Source organism: Apus apus, chromosome 10, assembly GCF_020740795.1.
Source record: "Apus apus isolate bApuApu2 chromosome 10, bApuApu2.pri.cur, whole genome shotgun sequence".
Taxonomy (NCBI): domain Eukaryota; kingdom Metazoa; phylum Chordata; class Aves; order Apodiformes; family Apodidae; genus Apus; species Apus apus.
Window position 1 is genome coordinate 17,868,013 of NC_067291.1, and position 24,645 is coordinate 17,892,657.

At 40.5% G+C, this 24,645-nt stretch overlaps 1 protein-coding gene across 4 annotated transcripts in view; it reads left to right on the forward strand.

Moving 5' to 3' along the window:
- LRRC28 (leucine rich repeat containing 28) overlaps nt 1-24,645 on the forward strand; it is a 93,565-nt gene that overhangs the window by 38,802 nt on the left and 30,118 nt on the right. For 3 of the 4 annotated variants that reach the window (XM_051628799.1, XM_051628800.1, XM_051628801.1), the window contains exons 7-9: nt 350-452; nt 3,959-4,134; nt 6,785-6,944. In XM_051628799.1, coding sequence (XP_051484759.1) covers nt 350-452; nt 3,959-4,134; nt 6,785-6,944 — 439 coding nt within the window. Of the gene's footprint in view, nt 1-349; nt 453-3,958; nt 4,135-6,784; nt 6,945-9,825; nt 14,283-24,645 lie in introns of those variants that run through there. The other variant, XM_051628803.1, reaches the window with a different exon arrangement.

The window sequence follows — 24,645 nt, forward strand, 5'->3', positions numbered from 1 at the left end:
AAAGCAGGTTTGACCTTATGAACTTGAAGTATGCACTGTAGATTTGAAATCAATTGTTCCTTTGCTTCTTCAGTCAGATGTTGGAGTTGGTCAGTTTTAAAATGTAATTATTTATAATGGGATTTTCAGAGCTACTGAAAGGGGTTTTATTTTGGTAATTTTAAGTCCTACTTTATAAACAGCTTTTCAGTTCATCCGTAATAAAACCATTGGCTGAAATTTTACAACTGAGAAGTACTATTTCGTTTGCTTACATTGAGTCAGATTAGCTTATTACAGAGAACTGCTTTGCTTATAGTTGTCACTGTCATCCCATCTAACCCTGACTTTTCCTGTTTTCTAAACCCAGATTTAGGTCGGTCTCGGGAGCTACAATATGTTTATGTGGATAACAATATTCATCTGAAAGGTCTCCCATCTTACCTGTATAATAAAGTCATTGGTTGCAGTGGGTAAGTATTAATTAATTCAGATGTCTTTCATACGTGCTTCTTGGAAAATTTCTCATAAATATCTTCCTGTATGATACAACTGATTTGTGTGTGCAAGTGATTCAGAAATGATGTTACTTTGAGTGGTTTACTGCAGCTCCCAGTCCTGTTTCATTTTTGTGATACATCTTGTGTTAATTGCTGACTTTTCAAAAGAGTGCCTCTGTTTTGCAGGAAATTGTAATGATAATGTAAGGCCTAAAGCTGAATCCTAGCTGCACTTAAAGGTTGGCCAAAAATGTAGATTTCACAGAATTTCCAGAACTAAAGAAGGAACAAAACATGTTTTAATGTGTTGCAGCAGCTGTGAAATTCGTAAGTTCTCGCATTTCTGTAAGTTATGGGCCTTATCTTGGAATGTCACGTGCAGCCCTTTCACTCATTTTATATCCCAGTGTCAGCTTCTTCTTGGTCTTGGTACCTACTAACAAAAGTAAGTTACCTTTTTGAGGAATCATGGATTGACAGGTATATTTTTACATGTGCATTTTAAAAATATCCTAGGCTGCCTCATGTTTGTGGTTCAGATGTGAGGGGGAAAAAAAAATGGTCTGTCTAGGACACTAGCTTAATTCTTTCTACACTGACACTGGCATAAATTAGGATCAGCACCACTGATGAATGGAGCCTTACTGGTGTAAAACTGATCAGAAGAGGATTATCCCCATTACCATCTAATTATAAATTTCTGGTATGCTCGCTCTCAGCAAATCTTGCATTAAATATAAATTCCCTCCCTACAGCCTGCACTCTACTACATTATGTGAGAGTCTTGGCATTTTAAGGTTTTTCTGATAGTCCCATGTCAGCTGGTAGTGTGATATTTAAATACTGGCTGTTGGATTATCATTCTGCTGAACTGTCTGCAGTCTCAAGTTAATTTTGTTTTCCAGGGAAGATGACTTCTAGCCTTTGTTCTTTCAGAACCGATTGTAAATTCTAAGACAGACAGTAAATTGACCCTAAAGATAGCAGAACTGTCTTGATTGTGAACAAAAACACTAGTGACAAGAAAGGAAATATTCCAACAAGTTTGGTCCAACTGTTCCACTTATTTAATGTGATTTTAAACAACCATGTCTTTATTTTTTTTTATGTTTTAAGTCCTTACTTTGTAGTCAGTCAAAATAATTTTATCTTTGCACTGGCCCTTTGTGAAGGTATCACTAGTTCCTGTTGTCATGACATGTACACCGCTGGTGAGACTAGCTGCTGGTATCTCTGATGGAGAGTATTAGAAATCTCATATCAAGGAGACTAAAATGTTGCATTCTTGTAATGCTTCTGTGGAAAGAAAAAAATATTTTTCCCCATTTAATAATAAAGAATTTTTAAAAATACTTTTAGTAAGCAAAATATTAGTATTTGTGTACCAAACAGGTATTTGTCTTTACGTTGTGAAACCACCTTGAAACATCATAAATTATTTTTAAGGAGAATTTTCAAGACAGAAAGAGCACTTACATATATTAAGAAACCAAAGGTTTTATTTGATAATGTGCTGAGTGATGTTAAAATTGTGTAATAAAGATAATGTGAAATATTTGTGTTCTTTCCAAGAAAGCATTAGTAACCAATGCAAGGTTTTCATGGGTCAGGCAAGAACTGAAGATCCAGGCTTTAGTGCTGTATCTGGTCATCCACTGGAGAATGAAATCTGACATGCTGCTGTTACTAACATAAAGCTGGATTTCTGAAAATAGAATACAAATTGCGTTGTGTAAGTAATGAATCTCTGTCTGGGAATCCTGCAGTCAGACCGACTGAAAAAGTCTTTTATGTAAGAGGTGATGATCTCAGCATTCAAAATAAATTTCGATCTTACTTTTTGCAGATTGGATTTCATAGTCTCCAGTTAAGTATCTGTCAATCTTCTTGAAGGCAGCCAATAGGTGTTCACAGCTATTTTTCCCCAGTTACTTATTCACCAGGGTTCTTCTGCAGCTCCATTTTTTCCAGCTAGTTAGACCATCCTCTATTCCACTCCATGGGTTTTGTGTGGGGATTCTTTGTTCTTGCACACAGTGTTGCTGATAGGTTGTGATTCATTACCTAATCCATTCTGATTGAAGGGTGTATATCTCTTAGATTATTCCTCTTGGTGGTCTGTTTTGCTTGCCTACTTTGTTTTTCAGTATTGTGGTCAGGCATTAGTAGCCTCACCCTTTTCAGAAGGTAGATCAAATGGCCCAGCTCTGAACTGCAGGAACTGCAGTGGATTTATGGGTGTGTCTTCCAGCTAGGTTGGTAAGGGGTTAATCAGCTTGAAAATACATTATAGATTTATTTGTTATGATAGCTAACTCATTGGGTGTGGATTGCTGGGGAATGGATTGTTGGAATATTGGATCTCTGAATTCCCAATTATATTTTAACCCCATTAATGGCTTGTGGAAAAGTATTAAATATTTAACAAGAGGCTTATTGACTTGCTGTTTGAAGCTGCCCTTCTTTGCTTTTTTCTCTGGGCTGTTTTTCCTTTACTCAGAGGAGATGGGATTGATGAGATCCTTTGTTATCAGGGAAGAACTATGGGATTTCTTTTACATCTGATAAGATCGAGTGTAGTTACCTCAGCTTTAGGTCCAATTTCTGGGAAGGCTGACAGATTTGTGTTTCTGTTCCATTTGTTAGGACTGGCCCTAACAAGTTGCTCTTGGCTTCAAATTTAAGTTGTCATAAACAATTCCAATTCCCCTGTTGACTTCCCCAACCTCTTAGTAGAATTTTCCTATGCGTGTCTCTTTGGTATGATAGCTTGCAACAGGGATTGTGTGAAGAGTTACTGTTTATTTACTACAGGCTAAGTTTCTCTCCTTGGATCCAAATAACTTTGCTTTTCCTTATATGATTTGGGAAGGACAATGCTAGTAGACTTACTAAGGTGTCTTCTCACTACAGCTTAGGCTATTCTTTGTGTTTTTCCTTCACCCACCCCCTTTTGCCCTCCAAGGAAGCTCTGTGGATGGGGAAGGGTGTAGTGCAGAGTCACCCAGTGGCACAGAAATTATTTTTTGGTGGCTGTTGTTTGCCTCACATATTTGAGTTAAGAAGTCCATTCTTAACTCATCCAAGACACAGGAAGCCAACTGTTAGAGGTATGAAACTGCTCCCCTCTGTAAAATACTTAGTAATAATGGCATTCAGGGGCTGAAAGAGATTAGCCCATTGGCAAAGTAAGGGACACGTGCACTTGCTTCACCTCCTTGGGACTATGTTCTCATTTCTCCTTCTTCTGAATGTTATTTGGCAACTAAAGACCTCCTGATGTCCCATGACTAGTACATGACAGAAGGTGGGGATCTATAGAAAATGTGTGTCACCATGTATTGCACTTTGCAAGGAATCCTTGAAGGGTGCTGCACTGAAGAACAGTATCAATCATACTTGGGGTTGCTCATCTGGGTTTCCCCACAAAGTTACTTTTTTTTTTCTAATCACTTTGTAAATGTTTTGTGTCCTTCTAGTTGTGGTTCTCCAATTCAAGTTTCAGAGGTGAAACTGCTCTCTTTTTCATCGGGCCAGTTAACAGTGTTCCTGCCAGCAGAGGTGAAATCTATAGGGACAGAAACAGATCATGTGCTGCCTTTGCAAGAACTGGCCATGAGGACCCTCTATAACACCTACTACAGGTTTTTAAAAGGTATGAAATTTCTGCAGGCTTCAGATTACAGAAAGAGTGGAAGTGCTTTTCTGGCAATTATAGGGACATTTCAAATAGCTCTTCAAAGAGCTGGGCAAGGATTAATATTTTAAAAGATTTATTTAGTCAAATTATGTTTGAAAGGCTGTATTAGGACAGAAATGTCCAATATCAAAAAACAGATTCAAAGACTATTTCTGAGGTCGAGTGGTGCTTACAAATGGTTTCTTTCTTGAGGACTGTATAAAGAAGGATGCTTTTTGCAGGAGAAACTTTAATGGAAATAAGAGATAGGAAATACAGTTCCTGAGGCAAGATTAGATGCATCAGCCAACAATGCAACTTCTTGCCAGGCAGCACACCCCTAAACTGGCAGACTTGTTATACATGAGGCAAAAGAAATGTTAGCAGCCCTTGGCCATTTCAGTGCAGCATGACAGCTGAGCTGTTTTAGTTCTGCCCCAATTCAGACTCTTTGCTGCAAAGTGGCCCTTGGCTCATTCTGGTTATGCATCATGTGGTCACATGAGTTAGCAGTATCTGATGATAACCTGCAGGTTCTGTCAGATTTGGGTGGATTGTAGCTCTCCCCTGTTGATGGCACCTTGGGAATTTGTCAGCTTTAGAGGTGAAAGTAGAAAGGAGAAGGTTAGAGAGTTACAATGGGAAGGTGAGAGGGTGATGGTAGGGGGTCACTTGTACCATGGCCACTGGGGGACATGGTAACTGCTGAGCTATTGCTTTGCCAGGAAGGGTGTGCAAGGAGGTCGGCAGCAAATACACTGGAGGGAAGAAGCTTCATGCTGAGGGGTGGAAGAAACATACGACCTGTGTTCATTGGAATAGCACTGCTTTGTGGAGAATGTATTTACTGACATGAAGAACATATTAATTGACCAGTTTGTGGCTGTGTATTTTTTATATTTCTGCATATGGAGGTTTTTAGTTGGCTTTTTTGTATGTTTGCTTAGTTGCATCAAGCTATCAGCTGCATCAAAATTACCCAATGACAGGTGCTCTTTCATTTTGATGTGCAAAATTCTAGTCCTTGAAAAGGAGTTTGGGAACATCAGATACAGGATCCTTCAAATCACCAATAACTACTTTCCTTACCCAGTTCATAGAATCATTTTAGGTGGATCTTTAAAGACTTTTAAATCATCAAGTCCAGCTGTGACTTGCAGAGTCATTTCTGGAATATGACTGAGTGAATGTGGTTCCTGAAGGTGCTGGAGAAGTTTAGTCTGGGAAAAGCAAGATAGCATTGCAAAATCTGTTTAAGAAATGGTTTGTAGATGGTTTATACAAGGCTATGAGGGTCATACCTTGTTGCAGCCAAGGTGCAGAACCTGAAAAACATGATGAAACTTTAACTATCTTGCCTACTTCTAGGTTGCTACATGGTACTGTGTAGTCTGTTTATATATTTATATATATACACACACACAAATAATATTATTATTCTGGGTGACCTTACTAAAGACTAAGTGCACCACCACTGCTGACACCCACATTTCAGTGAGGCAAGAGCAACGCACAGTTAGGCACATGTAAGATAATTTGGGGAAGCAGGTGGCACATATGATGAAAGTAGCAGATTTCATCTCTCACTGATTGCCTAAATTTGCAGTTTGAAGGGTGCTGTTAAATACTTGGCTGCTACTAGGTAAGTATGACAGAAGTGACTTGACTCCTTCTCAGTCTTTGACTACAGAATGTGACCTTTTCTTTCTGACGCAAACACGCTGTTCCTCATGCTTGTCGCCTCAGTGGAGGCTGTTGTGGTAGATTGTTGTGTGGGGGTTAAACTTCTCATTGTTTGAAAGCTGAAACCAGTATGATAGAGTAAGACTGATTTATCAGGTACTGCATCTTGTCTTGATTACTCAGCACCTAAACTCATTCACTTGTTTTGGCTATCTCAGTTTCTAGATGGAGATTAGCATGTTGGTTTTAATTTATAAGACACTGCCTGGCTTGGGTCAAGCCTGAGAAAATAATTGCTTTTTCCCATGAAATGACCCTAGAGTCCCTTCTGGGGAAAATGATGGCATCTTGTAAACTGTGGGAGCACACTCAAGATGAATGTATTGATCTTTTTAGAGTGGTCTCTGGTTGGACCTGTGAGAATTATGCTGGGCTGGATTGTATTTCAAGTAGTTCTAAATATTTCAGATCCCTTTTTGCTGATGGTGGAGTTTGGGCTTTTTAGTGAGCTTAGCAATCCTTCTGGATTGGTTGCTGAAATGTTCTAGTAAATACTGCTGATATCTTTTTCAGATTTTTATGTTGTTATTAATTACTCAAACATCTGTCTAGATAATCTTTGTCTACGAATGCTTTATGATATATTACTGACTTTTATTATTTGCTTGAGCTATAATATTTTCACCTGTGTGCTTGAACCCAGTTAATCCCATGCCCACAGATGCTAAATGTAAACATTTGACTTTTTAAATTTGTACATGGAAAGCATCATGTGCTTCACTCTAATAGTGGTATTTGTGTTACCTTGCTGTTCTTTTGATAAAGTCACAAGAATGTGAGACAGCTGGTTTTGTGAACTGTTCATGGCTCATGTTTGCTGTTTTTGACTTTATCATGTGATTGTTTTGTTACAAGCCTTTTATTTGTTTCTTTTCTTCTCTAGATTTGAACTTTCTGACTCCAGTCTCGCTACCCAAAAGCCTCTTGGAATTGCTGTACTGTCCCTTGGGTCACTGCCACCGCTGCAGCCAGCCCATGTTTACCATTGTCTACCCAAAGCTCTTTCCCTTGAGGGAAACTCCAATGGCAGGATTGCATCAAGGGTAATTATACAGGAAATTACACTGGGGTTTCAATTAGGAAGAAAAGCACCTCGTTGAAGAAAGTATATTCTTAAGGATTTTTTTTTTAAACTTTGCGTCCTTTCAGATCTAAACCCCTGTCCTCTGGTTCCACATAAAAGTTGATAAATCTTTTATTTACAAGAGAACCAGACTACTGCTGTTACACCATTTAACAAGGGTTAGCACACTTACCTGTTTCAAACAGCTGTAAAGAGTGAGGGGTTTTGTTATGTTGGGATGGATGTGGTAGTGCAGCACATGCATGGCCTCAACCCGGACTTCAGGAGAATGCCACCACCAAATAGAAGTACTGTGGGATCAAAGATGGAAAAAAGCTCTTAAGGCCAGAGCTTAATTAAAATGTTCTGTGGTAAAATACTCCTGGTTTTTCTTTCCACACTAATGAACTGGAGATAGGCTGTGGAAACACTCTGCCTTCTAACATACATTTTGTAGCACTACATTGGTTTAAAAAGACTTCAGTTTTTATGGTTGTAGCAGTTTTGAGTGTGTCTGCAGGATTCACCAGTCCAGTAGACAAGCCCACACAGACTTCCTGACCCTGCTGGACAGTATAGTGGTATCAAAATTGAGATATGGTTTAGAGAATATTGCCCTTGTGCAGATAAAGATTTAAAATATCTTTAAAGTGAGCACTGATTGCTTTGCAGTGATTCTTATCCAAACCCCTGTTAGTTTGAACTGACACTGTACCCGGCCAGGAGCCATTATGTCACCTAATCCACTTTTTGCAATGGAAAAGCATTGTCAGAGAAATGTCAACTGGCTCAGCTTGGACAGAAGTACAGCACTGCTTGAAACCTAATAAAGAAGGTTTAGAGAAGAGTCACTTAACGAAGCAGGTGTGATACTCAGATTCTTTTTAAAGAATTCAAGTCAAGCCATTAGTTAAAAAGCATATGTCTAAAGATGGGGAGCAAAAGGAAAGGTGCTTTAAAAAGGAAAGTTTCTTAAATTAGTTGTTGATGTATATATAATGCACAAGAATGCCACTTAGTTCTTGTCCTGCTGATTACCATTGATTACAGAGTTATCTACCATAAAAATAAGAAACTGCTTTTCAATAGGAAGATCTTGAAGAAAAAAAGAAGACACTAATTGGTGATTCAGGTTGATGGCACCTGTTTTCTGTGGCTGTATCACAGGTTATTTTGCTGTGAGTTTGTGGCATAAGAGGTATCTGATTTGTAAGCAATTCAACTTTATGAAATGAAAGCAACTTAGGTATGCCATATCTGGACAGCTGCCAGAACGCTGCAGAAATGCTACTTTGAAAAACTCATCTTTCTTACAAAGCTCTGATTGCAGAGATTGTGTACTTCAACTTGCCATTCTCTTACACTTCAGTCATATGTTCAAACTGAATGGTTTTCATATTGAGTAAAATAGATTGCTTCCACATTCCAGTCTTAATATTCAGAGTGGTATAAGATGTTATAATCATGCTATAAAGAATTTCTTTGAAGCATTGAACAGTATCATTTTCTAAGAAAGTGATAGAAAATTACTTGCTGGTCTATAAATTCTTACATTATCTGAAATAATCCAACAATGGGAGAGTTTGGAATAGAGTAGAGAGCTGTATTTTCTAATTGTTGGCTAAGCATTGCTCATTGTACAGCTTAAGAGTTACAAGATGATAGACACATCAGTAGACACCTTTAGGAATTATTAAAGTGAACAACTCAAGAAAAACGTACTCTAGGACTATTTTGGAAGAACACTATATTTACATTTTAAAATATATTAATTGAAAATACATATTTCTGCGTGGTTTTCACTCATTTAAAAGATTGTTATCATTCTTTCCCTTAGACAGGAATGTACTGTGTTCTGCAAAATGCCTTAATCAATACACTCTTAAGTAGCTGACACTTGATGCAAATCCACAGAAAATGAGATCTAAACAGGGCAGCCTGTCATCCTTATCTCTGTAGCTTGTGCACTTGACATGGTAAGATTATGTGGAATTGTAGAGGTGTGATAGCTGGTTTAGAAAGACACGAAGGACAGGGTTTCTGTTTTAAAGAGCTTACAGTGGCCATGAAAACACCCAGGATAGGGATCCTGAATGTTTGAACAGCTCCGATTAGCACATGCCACATCCATGCCAGTAACTTCTGTCTGGATTTCTGCATCACATTCTGTATCCTCTTACAGGAAAAAATAGCTAAGTGCTGAACTGTATTTCTGTGTCTGAAAAAGCACAGATGACATGAACACTGGGTAAAGTGTGATTTCTGGGTTAGTAAAAAACAGATCTTAACATTTTTACAGCAGATACCTAAGTCCTTGCCAGGCTGGGAGCAGGAGGAGGGTCACAGTGAGGCTACCATCACGCTTTCATCTTACCATCCCTGCAGTACCTGGCACAATGTGACAGCACTGCCAGTCAGTCATCCTTTCTGAAGATGGGGGCCCAGTTTGTTCACTTGGCTGAACCAAAGGAGGACACTGGACTTCAGTTATTTCATGCCTACAAGCAGTAATTTAAGAAACACATGAGCAAAGCTGAAGCAAAGAATTACCCAGCTATTTTCCTTCTAGCTGTTAAACCTACTGGCTATAACACCCAGCCACACCCTCGGCAGAAAGAAAAACCACATGCTGCTGCTTTAAACTGAATACATGAGAAACCAGGAAGGTTTTTGAGAACCCCTGCAGTGTTTCTCTGCCTTTGTATCAGGCACTCATAGAGAGCAAATGAATCTTCTTTTCAGAAGTGTTGAGGTCAGCTAATCCTGTATTTTACAAACCAGCATATTGCCTGCAGTGGCACAGGGCCAGGAGCTTTAATCTTTACTGACAACTGTTCCCCCTCCCTTTTTTTCTTTTCTAGGAGGACAACTGTTAGTTTTGTGGCATACTGCTGCTCCACCCAGTGTCTGCAGACTTTTGACCTACTGAGTTGATAAACATTTAAAACTACTCAGGAGTGCTGCCAGTTTAGAGCTGCATTAAACGTCGTATCCCATTGGTACTGGAATTCTGTGTGTGCACGTGTGCCAAAGCAGCAGAAGTGCCCAGTCGGGAACACTAAGAGGCACTTAAATCCTGCCCTATCAAATCTGGATGAACTGCAGAACCTTTCGGAAGTGTAAATACCAAGCTTTTAAAAGTATTAACTTCTCTCTCTCCTCCAAGGCAGCATACAAACCAAACAAATTCACAGGCTCTGACTTAAGGGTTCCCAGTACTTTTCAAATGTGGCTGTCTTCAGATTGACCCACTGCATCTTTTGAGGCAGTTTTCATTCCTAACAGGGGAAAAAAGAAAAGGTCCAGTTATGACAAACCGGTTTTCACTTATTCCCCCTCATCCTCATCACTTGTACAGCTGGGATCAGGTCTCTAGGTCTAGACCTACAGAAAACTTTGAAGGGCCAAGTGACTTGCCTATGGAATTCAGTTTAATTTTCTGACTCTCATAATCTTGTTCTGTAGCAGAGTTATCCCAGTTGGATACCAGGTCTTTGACAGGTAACTGTGCTATTTAAGTCCACATAAGAAAAGTAGCTCTTTCTTTCTTGTATCATTAGAAGCCACACTGATTTAATTGGAGTGACTAGAATATGTCTGGAGTCTAAAGATGCTGTTTCAGTAAGGAAGGCCAGTACTGATGTCTGCACTGAGTGGTCTTGCTCCAGCGTGATTGAGGGTGTTTTCTCTTGATATTCATCTCTCAAGTTGTTTTATAAATACTTCCCCTCTTGCTTCTTTGAGTTCTTCAGGAAGAAGATGACTTTAAGTACAAATTTCACTTGAGAAAAACCTAGTAAAATGACAGTAATAATTTATATTGATTATATTTTTACAATTGCAGACTGTAGATCTGCAAAGAGGTGGTCCTCATCTTTTTCTAGATTCAGCATTTGGCTGATTTGTGGAAGTGTGTCAGTGGAGTGTGTTAACTTTGGAGAAGGCTGGAAATCTGGAGGGAGGTATGTGTATCTCCATGCATAGCTATATATGTCTACAGAGGTATCTTCATAGAAGGGCTGTAATATTTGGTTTTGTGTTTTAACAGCAGATTTAACTCAAGTTTCCACTCACTATCATTTTTGTGGGATTATTTTTTGTTAGATCTTGTTAATTTTAAATAAAGGACAAAGGATGGAAGAAAGTCCGCTTGACTTAATTTTAATTTTATGCTGAAACAGTTTATACAAAATTAACCCCCCTTGACTTGTTTTGGAATATATATATTCTTAATACAATGTGGGTTTTTTTTCTTTCTTAAGTATAAACTACTTGTTGATTGAGCACAGTGTGCTGCTCTGTGTGCAGTAGGTGGTTACAAGCTGAAATAGATATGAATGAAACAGTTTGTTATAAAAATGGCAAGATAAAGAGACTTATTTGATAGTCTTATTAGCATATGTTGTGGTGAGGTGTGCATACTTTGAAGGGAGGAGGCACTGAAATGTTTTCCTTTTGCCAAAGAAGCATTTGTTCCCACTGCAGGCTTCCTGGCATCTCTTCAATAAATAGAGTGTCTTAAGAGCTTAAGAGAGTACCAAAAAGGCAGTTTTTGAGGGTAGAATTTTTAGGTTGTACATGTTACTTGTAAAAGCTTTGCTGGTTTCGTTGGGTTGGTTTTAGAGAGTTGAGTTAGCATGAAGAAATGTAGAACTTAATCCTTCAGGAATGCAAGTATCATCTACTGTTTAAGAACTGTGAAACTTTCTAAAATAAATCCCATTTATTAATCTGCTTTGCAGTAGGGGAAAGAGCCATATCCGAGCAGACTTTGTACTGTTGGATTTCTGACTCTCATTTCACTAACTTGTTTCAATGTGGGTATCCCCAACAGGCCTTCCCAGCCAGCAGAGACTCCTGCTGAGGCAGAAAAATGAATCTTACTCTTTTTTCTTTTTCTTCAGTACAGTTGAGGTGTAAATTGCCCATCTGCAATTACGTCTATCAGAAATGTGCAAGTATAGAACAGAATCCATTTGTTTTCAATGGATAAGAGAACTATGTTAGTGTTACAAGTATTAATTTTTGATGCAATACTGTGATCAGGGATTTTCAGTATTATTATTTTTCCTGTGGCTTCCTCTGTCTTTGAAGATGTTTTGTTGGCAGTTTGTGCTTTTTTAATAGCAACTTACAGACTTTAAACCACATTTTGCTTCTGAATTCCATCTGTAAATACTATTTTGGAGTTAAATTATTTGATCAGCTAAAAGGCATTGGTGTGTTTTTTTTTTATTAGGAGTCAGATAGTAAGAGTGGAGCTTGATTTATTTTAAAAAATTATTTATTTTTTAAATTTCCCTCATAATTTGAATTATTTTTAATTGAGTTCCTATCAGTTTCATTATTGTCTACAAGTGCAGTTAAGAAGAAATTTAGTCTGTTTTATAAGCAGAGTGAATTGTAACTAATACTTGGTATTTCAAGAATGGAAAGTACAATGAAGTAATGACTTAAACACACAATTAAAGCTGAAATGTCATACCCTATTTTTATAAAATAAGGAAGAGGAAAGCCACTATATAGACTGAAAATGCAGCATAAATTCATGTTTCTTTGATTCTTTTTCTTTATACAAGCAATGTTTGTATTCATATGTATCTTTGGGTGATACTGTTCTAGATTAAAATAACTCCATTCTCACTTGTCCAAGTTTTTCTAAAGTTGTTCTACTCTGAGAGTATTTCATAATCAGCCAACAGGAGAGCCAGCTATGCAAGTTGCAGAGGGGCGAGGGAGCTTGTTGTTGATGGAACCGTGCATCACTTGTTTTTCAATACAAGGTGTCACAATATTTGGACTTCTCTTTAATGCATTTATTTCTAGGTAATTTTTGATTGCTCACTCTTGTTTGTCAGGTTAGTTCACAGTGAGATACATTTTTTCCTTGTACTGCAGAAAATCTGGTCCCAGCAGTTGAAAAAAAAGAACATTTTTAAAGCATTTTTTGTCATAAAAATAGATCTTAACTCTTTGCTTAGGGTGGGAGCATGAGAAGTTTCTGTTTGTTGGTTGGTTATTTTTCTTCTAGGCATTGAGAGAAAGGTGCAGGGGAGGAAGGAGAGAAAATAAGTCTTTAACCCTTTGATATTGCTATAAAATTTTTGGAGGAAAGGTTAATTTCTAAGGCGATTAGGGAGCACAGGCATAACTATTATTTATGTTGTGATAACAGGCACCATGTTAATAAAATTTGGACCCTACTGATAATGGAGATTAATCTTTGTTCTGCCACAAAGGAAACAGGAATCTCTGGCTTTGTTTAAAAATGCTACTTGAGCAGTTTTACTCTGGACAATGTTATGTACTGTTCTTGGGAACCTTCCTGTTACTCCCCTGGAGGATCAGAAATACAAATGTCCTTCCCTGTGCAAAGAATGAGGTGTAATACCAATATCATTCTGTTTTGGCCTGATGCTTCTCTTGGGCTCTTCCTGAAGTTCATTACAAACCTTTTCTTTACTTGGTTGCAGCGAGGTTCAGATCTTACACTGAGCAGAGCTGTTTATTGCCAAGTTGGCTTTAGTTCCTATATATCGAATTCTGCTGAATCCCTTTTTCTGGCACGAAGGGAGGACAAGCCTGTTGTAACACCCGTGTGGTAACAGCGTGTCAGGTTTTACTGACATCACAGCCAAGCTGGAGACTGGAGAGTGACAAACCTTTCACTAGAGAGGATGACTTTTTTTTTTTCTGAAGGCCACTTGCGGCCCCATCACATTACCACTGATAACAGAAGAACTTTCATCTTGATGTCAGTGAAGGATGGATCAAGTTTTAATTGATGAGAGAGAAGAATGTGTTTTACCATCTTTATATTTCTTGCAAAAAGGACAATGACACTGAAGTCCATGCCTGCTGCTAGGCAGCTTCTCTGTCAGCAGCTGAATTTAGGTAATTCCTAGACCTAACTGTCTTTACCTCTTACCTCCCTCTTAATACTACTCATGTTGTTGCAAAATGTTATAGTTAACTTGTGATGGAAGAGGTCGAGTAAATTGAATCCAGAGTTTTTATTACTTTTTGTATTACAGACCTATTTTGTAAGAGACCAAGGGTCTGCTGGAAAGAAATGGCAAGGTTCTTGTGAAGTCTTCATTGCTTTTGCTTTTATGTGCCCTTCTTTGGTTACAACTTGAACTTGGATTGCAACTGAGTTCATTCTTTGTCTGTTGAAAGCACATATGTATTGCTTTTTTTTGCTCTGTATTAATCAAATGTCATATCATGTGAAGATGAGCTTGCTAGATGTTTTATTTAAAGTTAGTGGTGCAGTTTATTGTATGTGCTTGTCAATAAACTATATTTTTGTATAGAAGCACAGTCCATTGAAGTTAACTAAATTCTTTCTCTGGGGGCTACTAAGCTATGATAGGATGTAACATTTAATTTGTTTTAGGTCATTTGCATAGTAATTAGCTAATAAGTCTCTTGTCCCAAGGCTGAAGAGGTGGGATGAAGACAATTAAAATACTACCAAGCCCAAAACACCACTTCAATGCACTTAATCCCTTTGTCTCACATAATGTAGTTCATGAGATCTTGCATAATAGGAACAAAACCCATATGGGAACATTACTTTAGACCCTTCTATGGATTGATCAAAAGAAAAACAACTTTCAGTCAGGCTGTATGAAGAACCACCCTGACAGGCTGTAGGTGCGGCTGTGGTTCATGTATTATTTACTAAGCAACATTCAGCAGCTCTTTTCCCCTCATCTAACAGATATCACAGGAACAAGGTTGCCAAAAATAAGTAGAAATTAAGCATCTGTTTTTCCAGTTATTTCATTCCTTGCTGTGCATTTTTTTACTTTGGTTAAAGCTGCTACTGTGTATCTTCTCTGAGTTCTCTGAGTTGGATGCAGACTGAATGACTGTACGTGTGTTGGATAAACACTAGCATATCCATTCTTAAATGAGACCTGTGTTGGTCAAGGTGACTATGAACATCAGTTGTAATAGGTGGCTTGAAGGGTTTAGATACTGTTCAGACTTCCCTGATTGTTGTTTGCTTGTAAGTTTACAATGTGTTGCCTTTTTAGTAATTCACAAGTGACAACAGACATTTTCTTGCCCTTGCAATGCAGGTAACCTCTGTGAGACAGCAGGAGGAGGATGGAAGTCCCATAATGAGTGAGAAGGGGGAGTAGAGAGCAACCCTTAACCTATAACTTTTACCAACTGCTGCTGTCTCTCTTGTGAATTAGAAAGAAACAAATGGGAGAGCTTAACATCCTTTTCCTTTGCAATTAAAAGTACTTGGCATAAATGCAAGCTAAGTGGAAACTTCAGTGGCTGAATAATGCTATTGTATGCAAGAAATGAGAGGAGCTGAGATCTCACTTGGAAAGGCACTGAATGTTTTGTGACTTCTAAGCCAAGATTTAGGGCTGTTCTATGTGGTGACATTTTGGGAACTTGAGAGCCACGAATTGAACCACTGAATCTGCATCCTCCAACTTAAGTGATCATTTAATATTACAGTAGGGCAGTCTCTTTTCTGCTCAGAAGAATCCTACCAGTATTCCCTGTTGCTGGCTCAGGAGCCTAGGAGTGGCCATTTATAACTATTAGGCTTCTGTTTGCTACTTCAGCAAGAAAGAGAGCAAGAGTTGACCAAATGCTTTCCTTATCTTTTGATATTTTAAATAATAGAACACTCGTAGCTTTTTTTCAGCGCCCATTATGCCCTTCAGACAACTCCCACTTGGAGGCAAAAGACCTTGACACATCTGTGAGACATCTTCAGTCTCCAGAATGAAAGCAGTTCTGTCATTGGAGGTGCTGAAGTGATTTGACTTCCAAGTGGCAATCAAGGGCTAATTTCTCAAGTACCCTGATGCTCTTTTCTGTGTTCATGAGGAATGTAAATATTGACTGGCTCTTTCTGTCAAGGAAAGTTGTCAGTCATGGATGCCTGTTCTGTTGCTAAATATGACTACAGCCATGGTGCAAGAACCAGTACCTTGAAGATGTTCTGTTGTCATTTCCTGTGACCCTCATGAAGTTAAAAAGTTTAAATATTTTTCTTCAGATCAATTGAGAAAGCTTTATTGTAATGAAAAATGCAATGCTGAGTTTGTTTATTGACTGGTACTATGAATGTTCTCTAAGTGCGCTATTATAACAGCAAATCAAGCTATTCTAGTTAGAAAGCAAAAAATGCTTTGTTAAATTCTGTTTTGGTGCAAGTAGGGTCCACTGTAAGGCTGATGTTTTGTTTAAGAGTGAAGAATCATAATTCATGATAAAATGGAGATATGGACCAAAGTTGCTGACAACATTGCCTACATCTTACGAAAAGTTATGTTTAAAAAGATAACCAGTGTTTCTTGTAGGGGCAAGTATTAATTAGTGGCGGTGGTGGTATCAAATTTGTGCCATTCTGCTTTTGTTGATCAACTTCTGGCTCCTGTAATTCTGCACTGGTAGCTATTATATCAATCTTATTAGGCTTCCTTTATACTTTTGAGTTCTAACCATTGATTTCTATTGTTAAAGCAATTAGAAGAATCAAGCTTGAATATTCATGGGTCAGTTTGTGACAACTGTGATTGCTTCACTGACACTGAAGTTTTGGAACAGTCTGAGCATGGACTTGAATTTGGCAGCCTTTGCTTTTGCTGTGTCTCTGGCTCCCTAATTTCATTTTGCAAAAAGTCAAATCAATGTACATGATACATGAAGGGAAGAATTACCAAGAAAAACAGCTTTAACTTTCTTCAGAAAGCTTAGCTTGGAATAGGGCTGGCAAGGTCTCCTCTCCGACTTCTAGGTAAGTGCTGCTTTTAAAGTAGGATGGAAAACATAGAGTTGTCCAGGTAGTAGAGAACCCCATGTCTAAAAGTACCAGGATTAATTGTTCTGTATATTCACACATTACTGTTCTATATCTTTGTTTCTATAGAAACTGAGTAACTGCCATGATAGGGAGTCAGTTTGTACCTTACAACTTTGTTGAATTAAGATTGATTTTATACTTCTGCTGATACACTCATTGCTCACACAGTGTAACACCTCTTTTGTTTCTCTTCCTGTATAGTTGCACTATACTATAGCTATACTAACATCCCTTCTTTTCTCTATGTCCTCACTCCTGACTGGAAAAGGATGCTCCATACAAACTCTTGCTGTGGTCCCATTTTCACTAATATTAACGCAGTTTGTTCCCTGCTGAGTGACACAGGTTTGTTCTTCATCAGGCAGAAGTAGCTAATCACATTTCTCTAAAATTATCTAGATCACAAATATGCATTCCATTCTGGCTGCAGATGAATGGAGGATATCTAACATAAATTAATGGATTAATTTCTGTTAAATCAGTAGTGTATAATTTTTTTAGCTTTAGCAGTATCTAATCCAGGCTACCATGGAACATGGAGGGTCAAATTTTTCCAGTATCTCTATCTAAACTGTAGCCAGACTTATGTCTGATTCCTAAAAGGATCCTTCAGAGAAGGTTTGAATTGAAAACCTGTATCTTCTTCTTCCCCCCTCCCTCAAGGAAGCTCAAGTGGTGCAGGAGCCCATACCTACTGGCTAGCCCTCTCTTTGCAGGTCAGTGACTGAGGCAGTTCCCTCCCTGCCGTGTCGGTGGCTCTGCCCAACTCGCTGCTCTCTGGCCCCAAGCTGCAAAGATGAAAAATATTGATTCCAGTCCATCTCATTTAAGTATTATCATGAGGTGTTTGCTGACATGCTGGGACTAGTCTTTTGCTTACAGGAACATTTATCCAGAGGGATCTAGTGTGTTATGTAGCAAGAAGTTGCATGAGGGAGGATAAATTTACTGTTTTCATTTACGGCCAGTAGCCTGAGCCCTTACTGTGGCTTTAGCTATTCTTGATTAATTTCATATGTGGGTGCTCCTATTCCAGAATAAAAATGCTTTTTTATGAAAACTTTAATTCCTTTAATTTCATTTGGGAATAGGTACATCCACACACCTGGTCTTTAAATCTGAGATAACTATGTCTTTATGAATGTACACTCTGCTCGCTTCTGGATCAGATCTCACGTGTAGCTAAATCCTTGTATTCATTTAACCAGATGTGATTTATTGTTTAGAATTCTTTCTCTTGGGAAGTACCTGGTTGGAAAATTAAAATTCTGCTTGTAAGGATAAGGGGGGGTGGAATATAAAAATTCTGAAAACAATTGGTTTGGAAGCACTGCACTGGAAAACCTTGTTACATGTCAGATCTTATGCTACTGTTTTATTCTGAAACATCTGTTGTCTTTTGATGCTTCAAAAAATTATGTTGGTATAGTATTTCAAATTGAGAAAGACAGCTTTGAGACATAGCTTGGATTATTTCAACTCTGTACTGTGAAAATGTCTTTTATGTCTCCACCATAACCTTTTCTGACGAAAACACAACTGGCAGGAGTGGTGCGGGCTGCTGTGGCTCTGCCCAGGTGTCAAGGTAAGAAGCTGCACTCGGAAGTCACTCTGTAATGCACCCCTCCTGGCTGGGTATGGTTTCAGTTCCCTAGACACAGCCCAAGGCTGCCAGGGGCTCTCAGCATCCACTGTTAGCTCTGTGCCCCTTGTAAGGGAGGAACTGATTAGGGGATATTTTCCTCTCTGACAAGTCTTCCTCCTCTTGCACTGAAAGGCAGAGTGTCCTCAGGCCTGTTGAGTAACATGGTGGTGACCTTGTTGTCTGTTCCCAGTGTGACTTGCTGCTCTGGTGCAATGTTTTAGTTTAAAGCTTACTGCTTTTTAGCTGCATGGATCTGGTTCAGCTGCCAGAGGGGTCCTTCTCTCAAAGGATGGATGTGCACTTCCGTAGTGCAGCATGTGCACCGTGGATGCATAAAGCACAGGGGAGAGCCTTCTTGAAGATGTATTACTAAGCTCTTAAAGATTTAATACTCTCTTGAAGTTCAAACCAGTGTAAGAGATAGCTTAAGCAGCTTAATGGGTTAAAATGATCCATGACTGTGTCCTTCAGACAGTTTAAAGACCCTGCAGCAACCTAAGCGGCCACCTGTTCCTCTCCCAGGCAAACAGGTTACCCTCCTGACCTTTATTCTGCCACCCTTCAGTTTTGCCTGGCCTGGGTCCATGTGTGGAGTGATTGTTCTGAAGTTTGTCATTGTTTGAAATGCCACTTGCCAGAGTTTAATGTGCACAGCTGCAACCTGAGCCATCGCCGTGTGTTAGTGCGACTAAAACCGTTGGACTGACACCAAAAGATCTGCTTGCACTTGGCATGTCATAAATTAACATCATTCTTACCTGCCAGGGATGATTCACTGCTGGCTCAAAGTGTGCTTAAACTTTAGAGGATGCCAACAAACTGGGCGGTGGTTCGACCTGCCACGTGGCCTGAGACTGCTGCGTTTCCCTCTGCCTCCACCTTCCCTCTGTTGCAGTGTCGGGAAACAGAAGCTCTTTATGGTGTTAGGAGAGCTCGTGTTTGTGTGCTGCCCTGGCCCTCCTGCCCCCAGCTGCCAAAGGGCTGGCCTGTTTGTGGGAAGATCCCCACTGGCTTTCACATTCCTAACTGGATTGTTACTGCTGGGTTTTGGAGTGGTCCTGGGGGTTAATGCTTTGCAAGGCAGTAGCCTGTCATTGCAGCAGCTTCGGAAGACTTTCTTCCCACAAATCCTGCCTGCCCTAGGCAGGCAGCATTGTAATGGTCTGTTAGCATCCCAGAAACTGCATATAAATTCCATGTTAGTGGAGCCCACTTGACCAACTAACAGCCCACAGCAGGTGGGTTAAGCTGGTGCCCATGCTAAGCAGCCTGGGAGTGGGAAGGGCTGCCCCACGTGGAAATGATGGAGATCGTGTTGCAGGGTTATATGCCAGAGGTTGAACGTGCTCCACGGAGCCCAGACTCCTGGGCTCCAGCATCCCAGCAACTGCCTGGCAGTTGGGTGCTGGTCTGTCCCCAGGGACTTGTTCAGAGGCGGGTGCTGTGCTCCTCTCATGTTTCTTCACTTGCTTTCCTGCTGTATCCAGGGTGCTGCCCTGGCAGTGGGGATGGTCCCCAGGGGCTGTTGCAGAGCAGAAGAAACAGGCAATAAGAAAGGATGGGGACAGTTACTGAGACATTTTTGCACTTCCTTTTTGAAGTCCATGGATGGTGGGCGAAGGTGGGTGTCTCTGCTGGGCTGTGGAGATAGTCATGTATCTCCTAATAGAGACCAGGCCTTTTTATAGTGTCTCAAGATTTGTCTCCTCACACTTTTACCTCAGGGCTATTTTCCTTATATCATAATGTGAAGGCATAATGTGCTCCTTCAGTTAAAACTGCTTCTTTGCTTTCCATGATGTCTGCATTGCCTGTTTACCTTGGCTCATCCATATCATTTGTTAAATACCAAGTTTGCATAAGCAGCCCTTTGTGGACTTCGGACCCTTGAAGTCTCACTGCAGAGGGACTGAAACAGGCTCACTATCTGTCTGAGATGTGTTTGAATCTGGAAATCCAAAGTGTTGGATGGAACAGGGTGTAACCATGATTTGGTTAAGGGTAATTATGGTAGGCAATGCCAACAGCAGGCTGCAATCCTCCTCATGTTCCCCACCACAACTGGACACACGCTGGCAATTTAACCCTGATGTAACAGTTTCATTGTAGTCATCACTGTATCCACTACCTTTTTATTGCTTTTCCAGCAGAAAAAAAAAAATTAATAAATTGCAAATGGTCCACTCTGTGTAGATAAGAAATGGGGAATCCTGGAAAGGGATCATCTTACTCAGCAAGACAGAGAGGAGACCTGACCCTGCAGCCCCTGCTTATCTAATGACATGATTCGGACTGCAGTATCAGCACTGCTGGTGCACGTTCAGAGCAGGAGCAGACAGTGTCTAGGACAAGGACTGCAGATCTCCTCTGCCCAGCTTGCAGACACATGGTGGTTGCTGCCTGAGCTGCATAAAAGCTTGTGCTGTCTATATTTTACTTTGTGGGTAGTGCGGGTTTTTGGGTTTTATTATTTTCTCTTTATGCAAGGCTAACATGGAGTGTAAAGCTGGTTGCTGGGCAGTGGGGATTGCAGTTGGTAATAAAGGTCTGTTTTCTCACTTTCTCTATTTTTGTCTCTGGGCAGGATGAGGCACATCAGGGGAAAATCTGACATGAAACAGAAGCTCAATTTTAAGTTGGAGTTAGACAGTCCTGCTGAGAGAGGTTTGCTTACCAGCACAGCTGCCCGTCATCTCAGGGCACACCACTGTGACTGCTCATGCAATGGCAGCCCCTGGGGTTTGGTGCCACTTCTCTCCTGGCCAATAGGTCTGAAGTAGGGTACAGTATTACAAAAAACCCTCATCCCCTTGTTAGTGTACAAAGTGGGGTTTTGATACCTGGAGTGGGACCTCTGCCTGGTTGTCCCCCTGCTCCCTCTGGTCTTGCGAACATACTGAGAAGGTGACAAAAATCCTCCTGTAATGAGGAGTGGTCTGTATCAGGCACTGGAGTCTGGACTCCTGGGTCTTAACTCCTTTCCTTCCTGTTTTGGGCACCTACAGAAATTCTATGTATTCTTTCAGCACAGAGATGTCTCTCTGTGTGAGACCCTGCTGATGGTCTCTTACTTGCAGGAGGATTTTTTGCTTAAAAGGCTAACTTTGCAATAAAAACTGTTCTTTGGAAGAACTCTGATTTTGGTACCAACCTCTGAATCTCTCCAGGTGAGTCTCTTTTCAACAAGGTCACCGGATATCCTCACATCTGCTCAGATGAGTGAATCCAGCCAAGCTGTGTTTTGTGTGTGCCCTCTCTAAAATGAACTGCAGACCTGATAAATTCTTTACCCCTTGCCCCTGCCAGCTCTGCCAATTGCGGCTTCTTTCAAAGCTCATGTGAAAAGTGCTGGACTGCCCCAGCACCATTGCAAGTGTCAGCTGAGAGGCTGCAACAAGCCTAGACATGTACCAGAGCTGTGTCCCAGTTTGGGAGAGGGGGTGCCAGCCACACTGCTCCACGGACAGCACTGGGATGAATGTTTTTTTCCTGTAACTCCAGTTTGAGGCAAGGGAGAATCGGTGTTCAGCACTGCTGGGTGGGAAGAAAGGCTTTGCCCCCTCTGAATTGCTGGTCAGTAGATGTTGAAGCAAGAGTCTGTAGCTGATCTTTTTGTTGTAGCTGGATTTTGGGTTTGCTGGTATAAAGATGATCAGAATCTGGCCTAGGGTGAGGGTGTTTGTGCTTTGGCAGTGGGTGTGAAAGGAGAAACTCCAGAGGGTTGGGCGGCAACATGCGAGTTCTGTTCTCTTCTGTAGATGGCCTTCCGGAGACACGCTGGGTGAGTGGAAAATGTAATGAAATTCCCAGAGCCTCCTGGTGCACTACCAAGGTATTCTTGCCAGCTTTCCAGCCCGAGATGTTGGTGCAGCTGTAGGGGCCAGCTCCACAGATAGAGCTGATTGCAGATTAACCCCCACCATGGCAGGAGGATTACTGAGAGAGATGTTTTCTTCACCTGTGAAATAGCCACAGTTGCCTTTAGGGTGAAATTAGCTGAATAAAGGGCTCACAGTAGATCAAGCTCTTTTCAAAGTGCCTTGCTTTTTGGAAAGCTCATTTGTTTATTCTGGTTCACAAACTGAGCAGTACAAACAGCAGTAAAAATGTGATGCATCCCAAATTCTAGCTGTGAGGATGGGTTTCATGACCAGTGCATTCTGCACAAGGTCTTTTAGATCCAAACCATCTGTGGGGCTCAGAGTATGCAAACGATTCATGTTGTCTTAAAGATTTACCAGGGAGCAGGGCCTTAATGTGCTGGAATCTGTAAGAAAACAGAGACCTGCACCACTGACAGTCCTGAGGGTCTTGTTTTAAGCTTCTATTGAATAGATTGATCATTGTCCTGCAGCATTTAGCGGTTGGAGAAAAAAGCAGGAAGGGGGTTTAACAAGTGTCTCATATGGTTTGTGTTGTCTCTGCTATGCTGAACCTTTCTTTCTGCTCACACAGCAGGGTTTTTCTTTGCCTCTGTTTCCTTTGTGCAGATGGTAGCAATAGGTTTCGTTTCCCCCCCCAGCCGTCAAATTAACAGTCTTGGCGAGCTTTCATTTGCTGGCTAGTTTTGGGTGGTGCTGGAAGATTGCTCCACTCAGTACATTTCCAAGACTGGCTTTTTTACCCAAGCTCTATAAAAACAAACTGGTTTTGGATTTTTTTTGTTTTGTTTATTTGTTTGAGAGAAGGGACCTTGGGAAAGCAGATATGAAATTCACTCTGGCTGTATTTTGTTCACTGAAGGAGTTGGCTTTGAGTTGCATTAGAATAGCAGATTGGCCTCTTGCACAAATATCCCACAAGCAATGGGCTGAATTGGGAAAAGCTGGTGGGCAGAGGTACTGGAAACAATCTTCTGCTGTGTTAAAGCATCCACAGGAAGGACTAATGAAAACTCTGGCCTCATATCTCCAAAGTCGGCAGCAAAGCTTTCCAATCCATCCAGTTGCACAGAGCAGCTTCAGAATAAGATATCCTAAGCTTGTGAATTTACAGCATGATTTTCTCTTCTTTCCTCCAGCCAAAGATGAATCATAGAATGGCAACCCCTTGCCATTGTCCAGAGATGCTAGCCACAATATTTAGCTTACAGAGAAATTAGTGATCTGAACTGCTCCATTGATACAGATGCTGATGCAAGTGGATTCTAACCAGGTGAAGAACAGAATTTTGTTTTATATATGTAACAAACCAAATGAAGAGTTGAGCACTGGGTTTTCTAAACCTTTACAGAAAGCCTATGGGAGGGACACAAACTGAGCCAAGTGCTCCTGAGTCCAGGTCCTTGTGCTTCTACTATTCTGTATTTGTATATATATATATTAAAAGAGTTGTAATATTATATATAATCTTATGGGTATATATATGTAAAGTGTATAAAGCTTATATGGTAAGGGAACTTAGCAAAAATGTAAAGTTCTTTCATTGCCTGCCTGCATGCCTTTCTAACTCAAAAAGCTACGCTCTTGGCTTAGAATCATAGAATGGTTAAGTTTGGAAGTGACCTTACTGATCATCAGGTTCCAACCTCCCTGCTGTGAGCAGGGAAACCTCACACTAGGACACTGCACAAGCCTCAGCCAACCTGGCCTTGAACACCTCCACGGAGGGGGCATCCACGACCTCCCTGGGAACCTATTCCAGCACCCTACTACCCTTATGGTGAAGAATTTCTTCCTGCTGTCTAACCTAAATCTACACTCTTTCAGTTTAAAACCATCACCCCTTGTCCTCTCCCTCCCTGCCCTTGTCCAAAGCCCCTCCCCAGCTTTCCTGCAGCCCCTTCAGGCACGGGAAGGTGCTCTAAGGTCTCCCTGGAGCCTTCTTTTCTCCAGGCTGAACAGCCCCAACTCTCTCAGCCTGTCTCCATAGCAAAGCTGCTCCAGGTGCTCATTCTGTAGTACAGCAGCATGTGTGGGCACATCAAGCTTGGCAGCTTTGTGCATACTTGATGCATCTTCACCTTTTGGGGTTTACTTTGTGGTAGAGACCTGTAACGTGCTGGAGACCCAGGCTTTTGGTTATCTCCTGTATCTTGAGGATGTAGTTTGAAATATTTGCTCATCCGGTGTTTCATTTAAACTTGGTTATACTTGAAACAGAACCTGGTATATCCAACATACTACTGTGCCAGGAACAACAAAAGATACAGAGCTACTGCTCAGCCTTGTATTTGTTTCTCATATGTGTTCC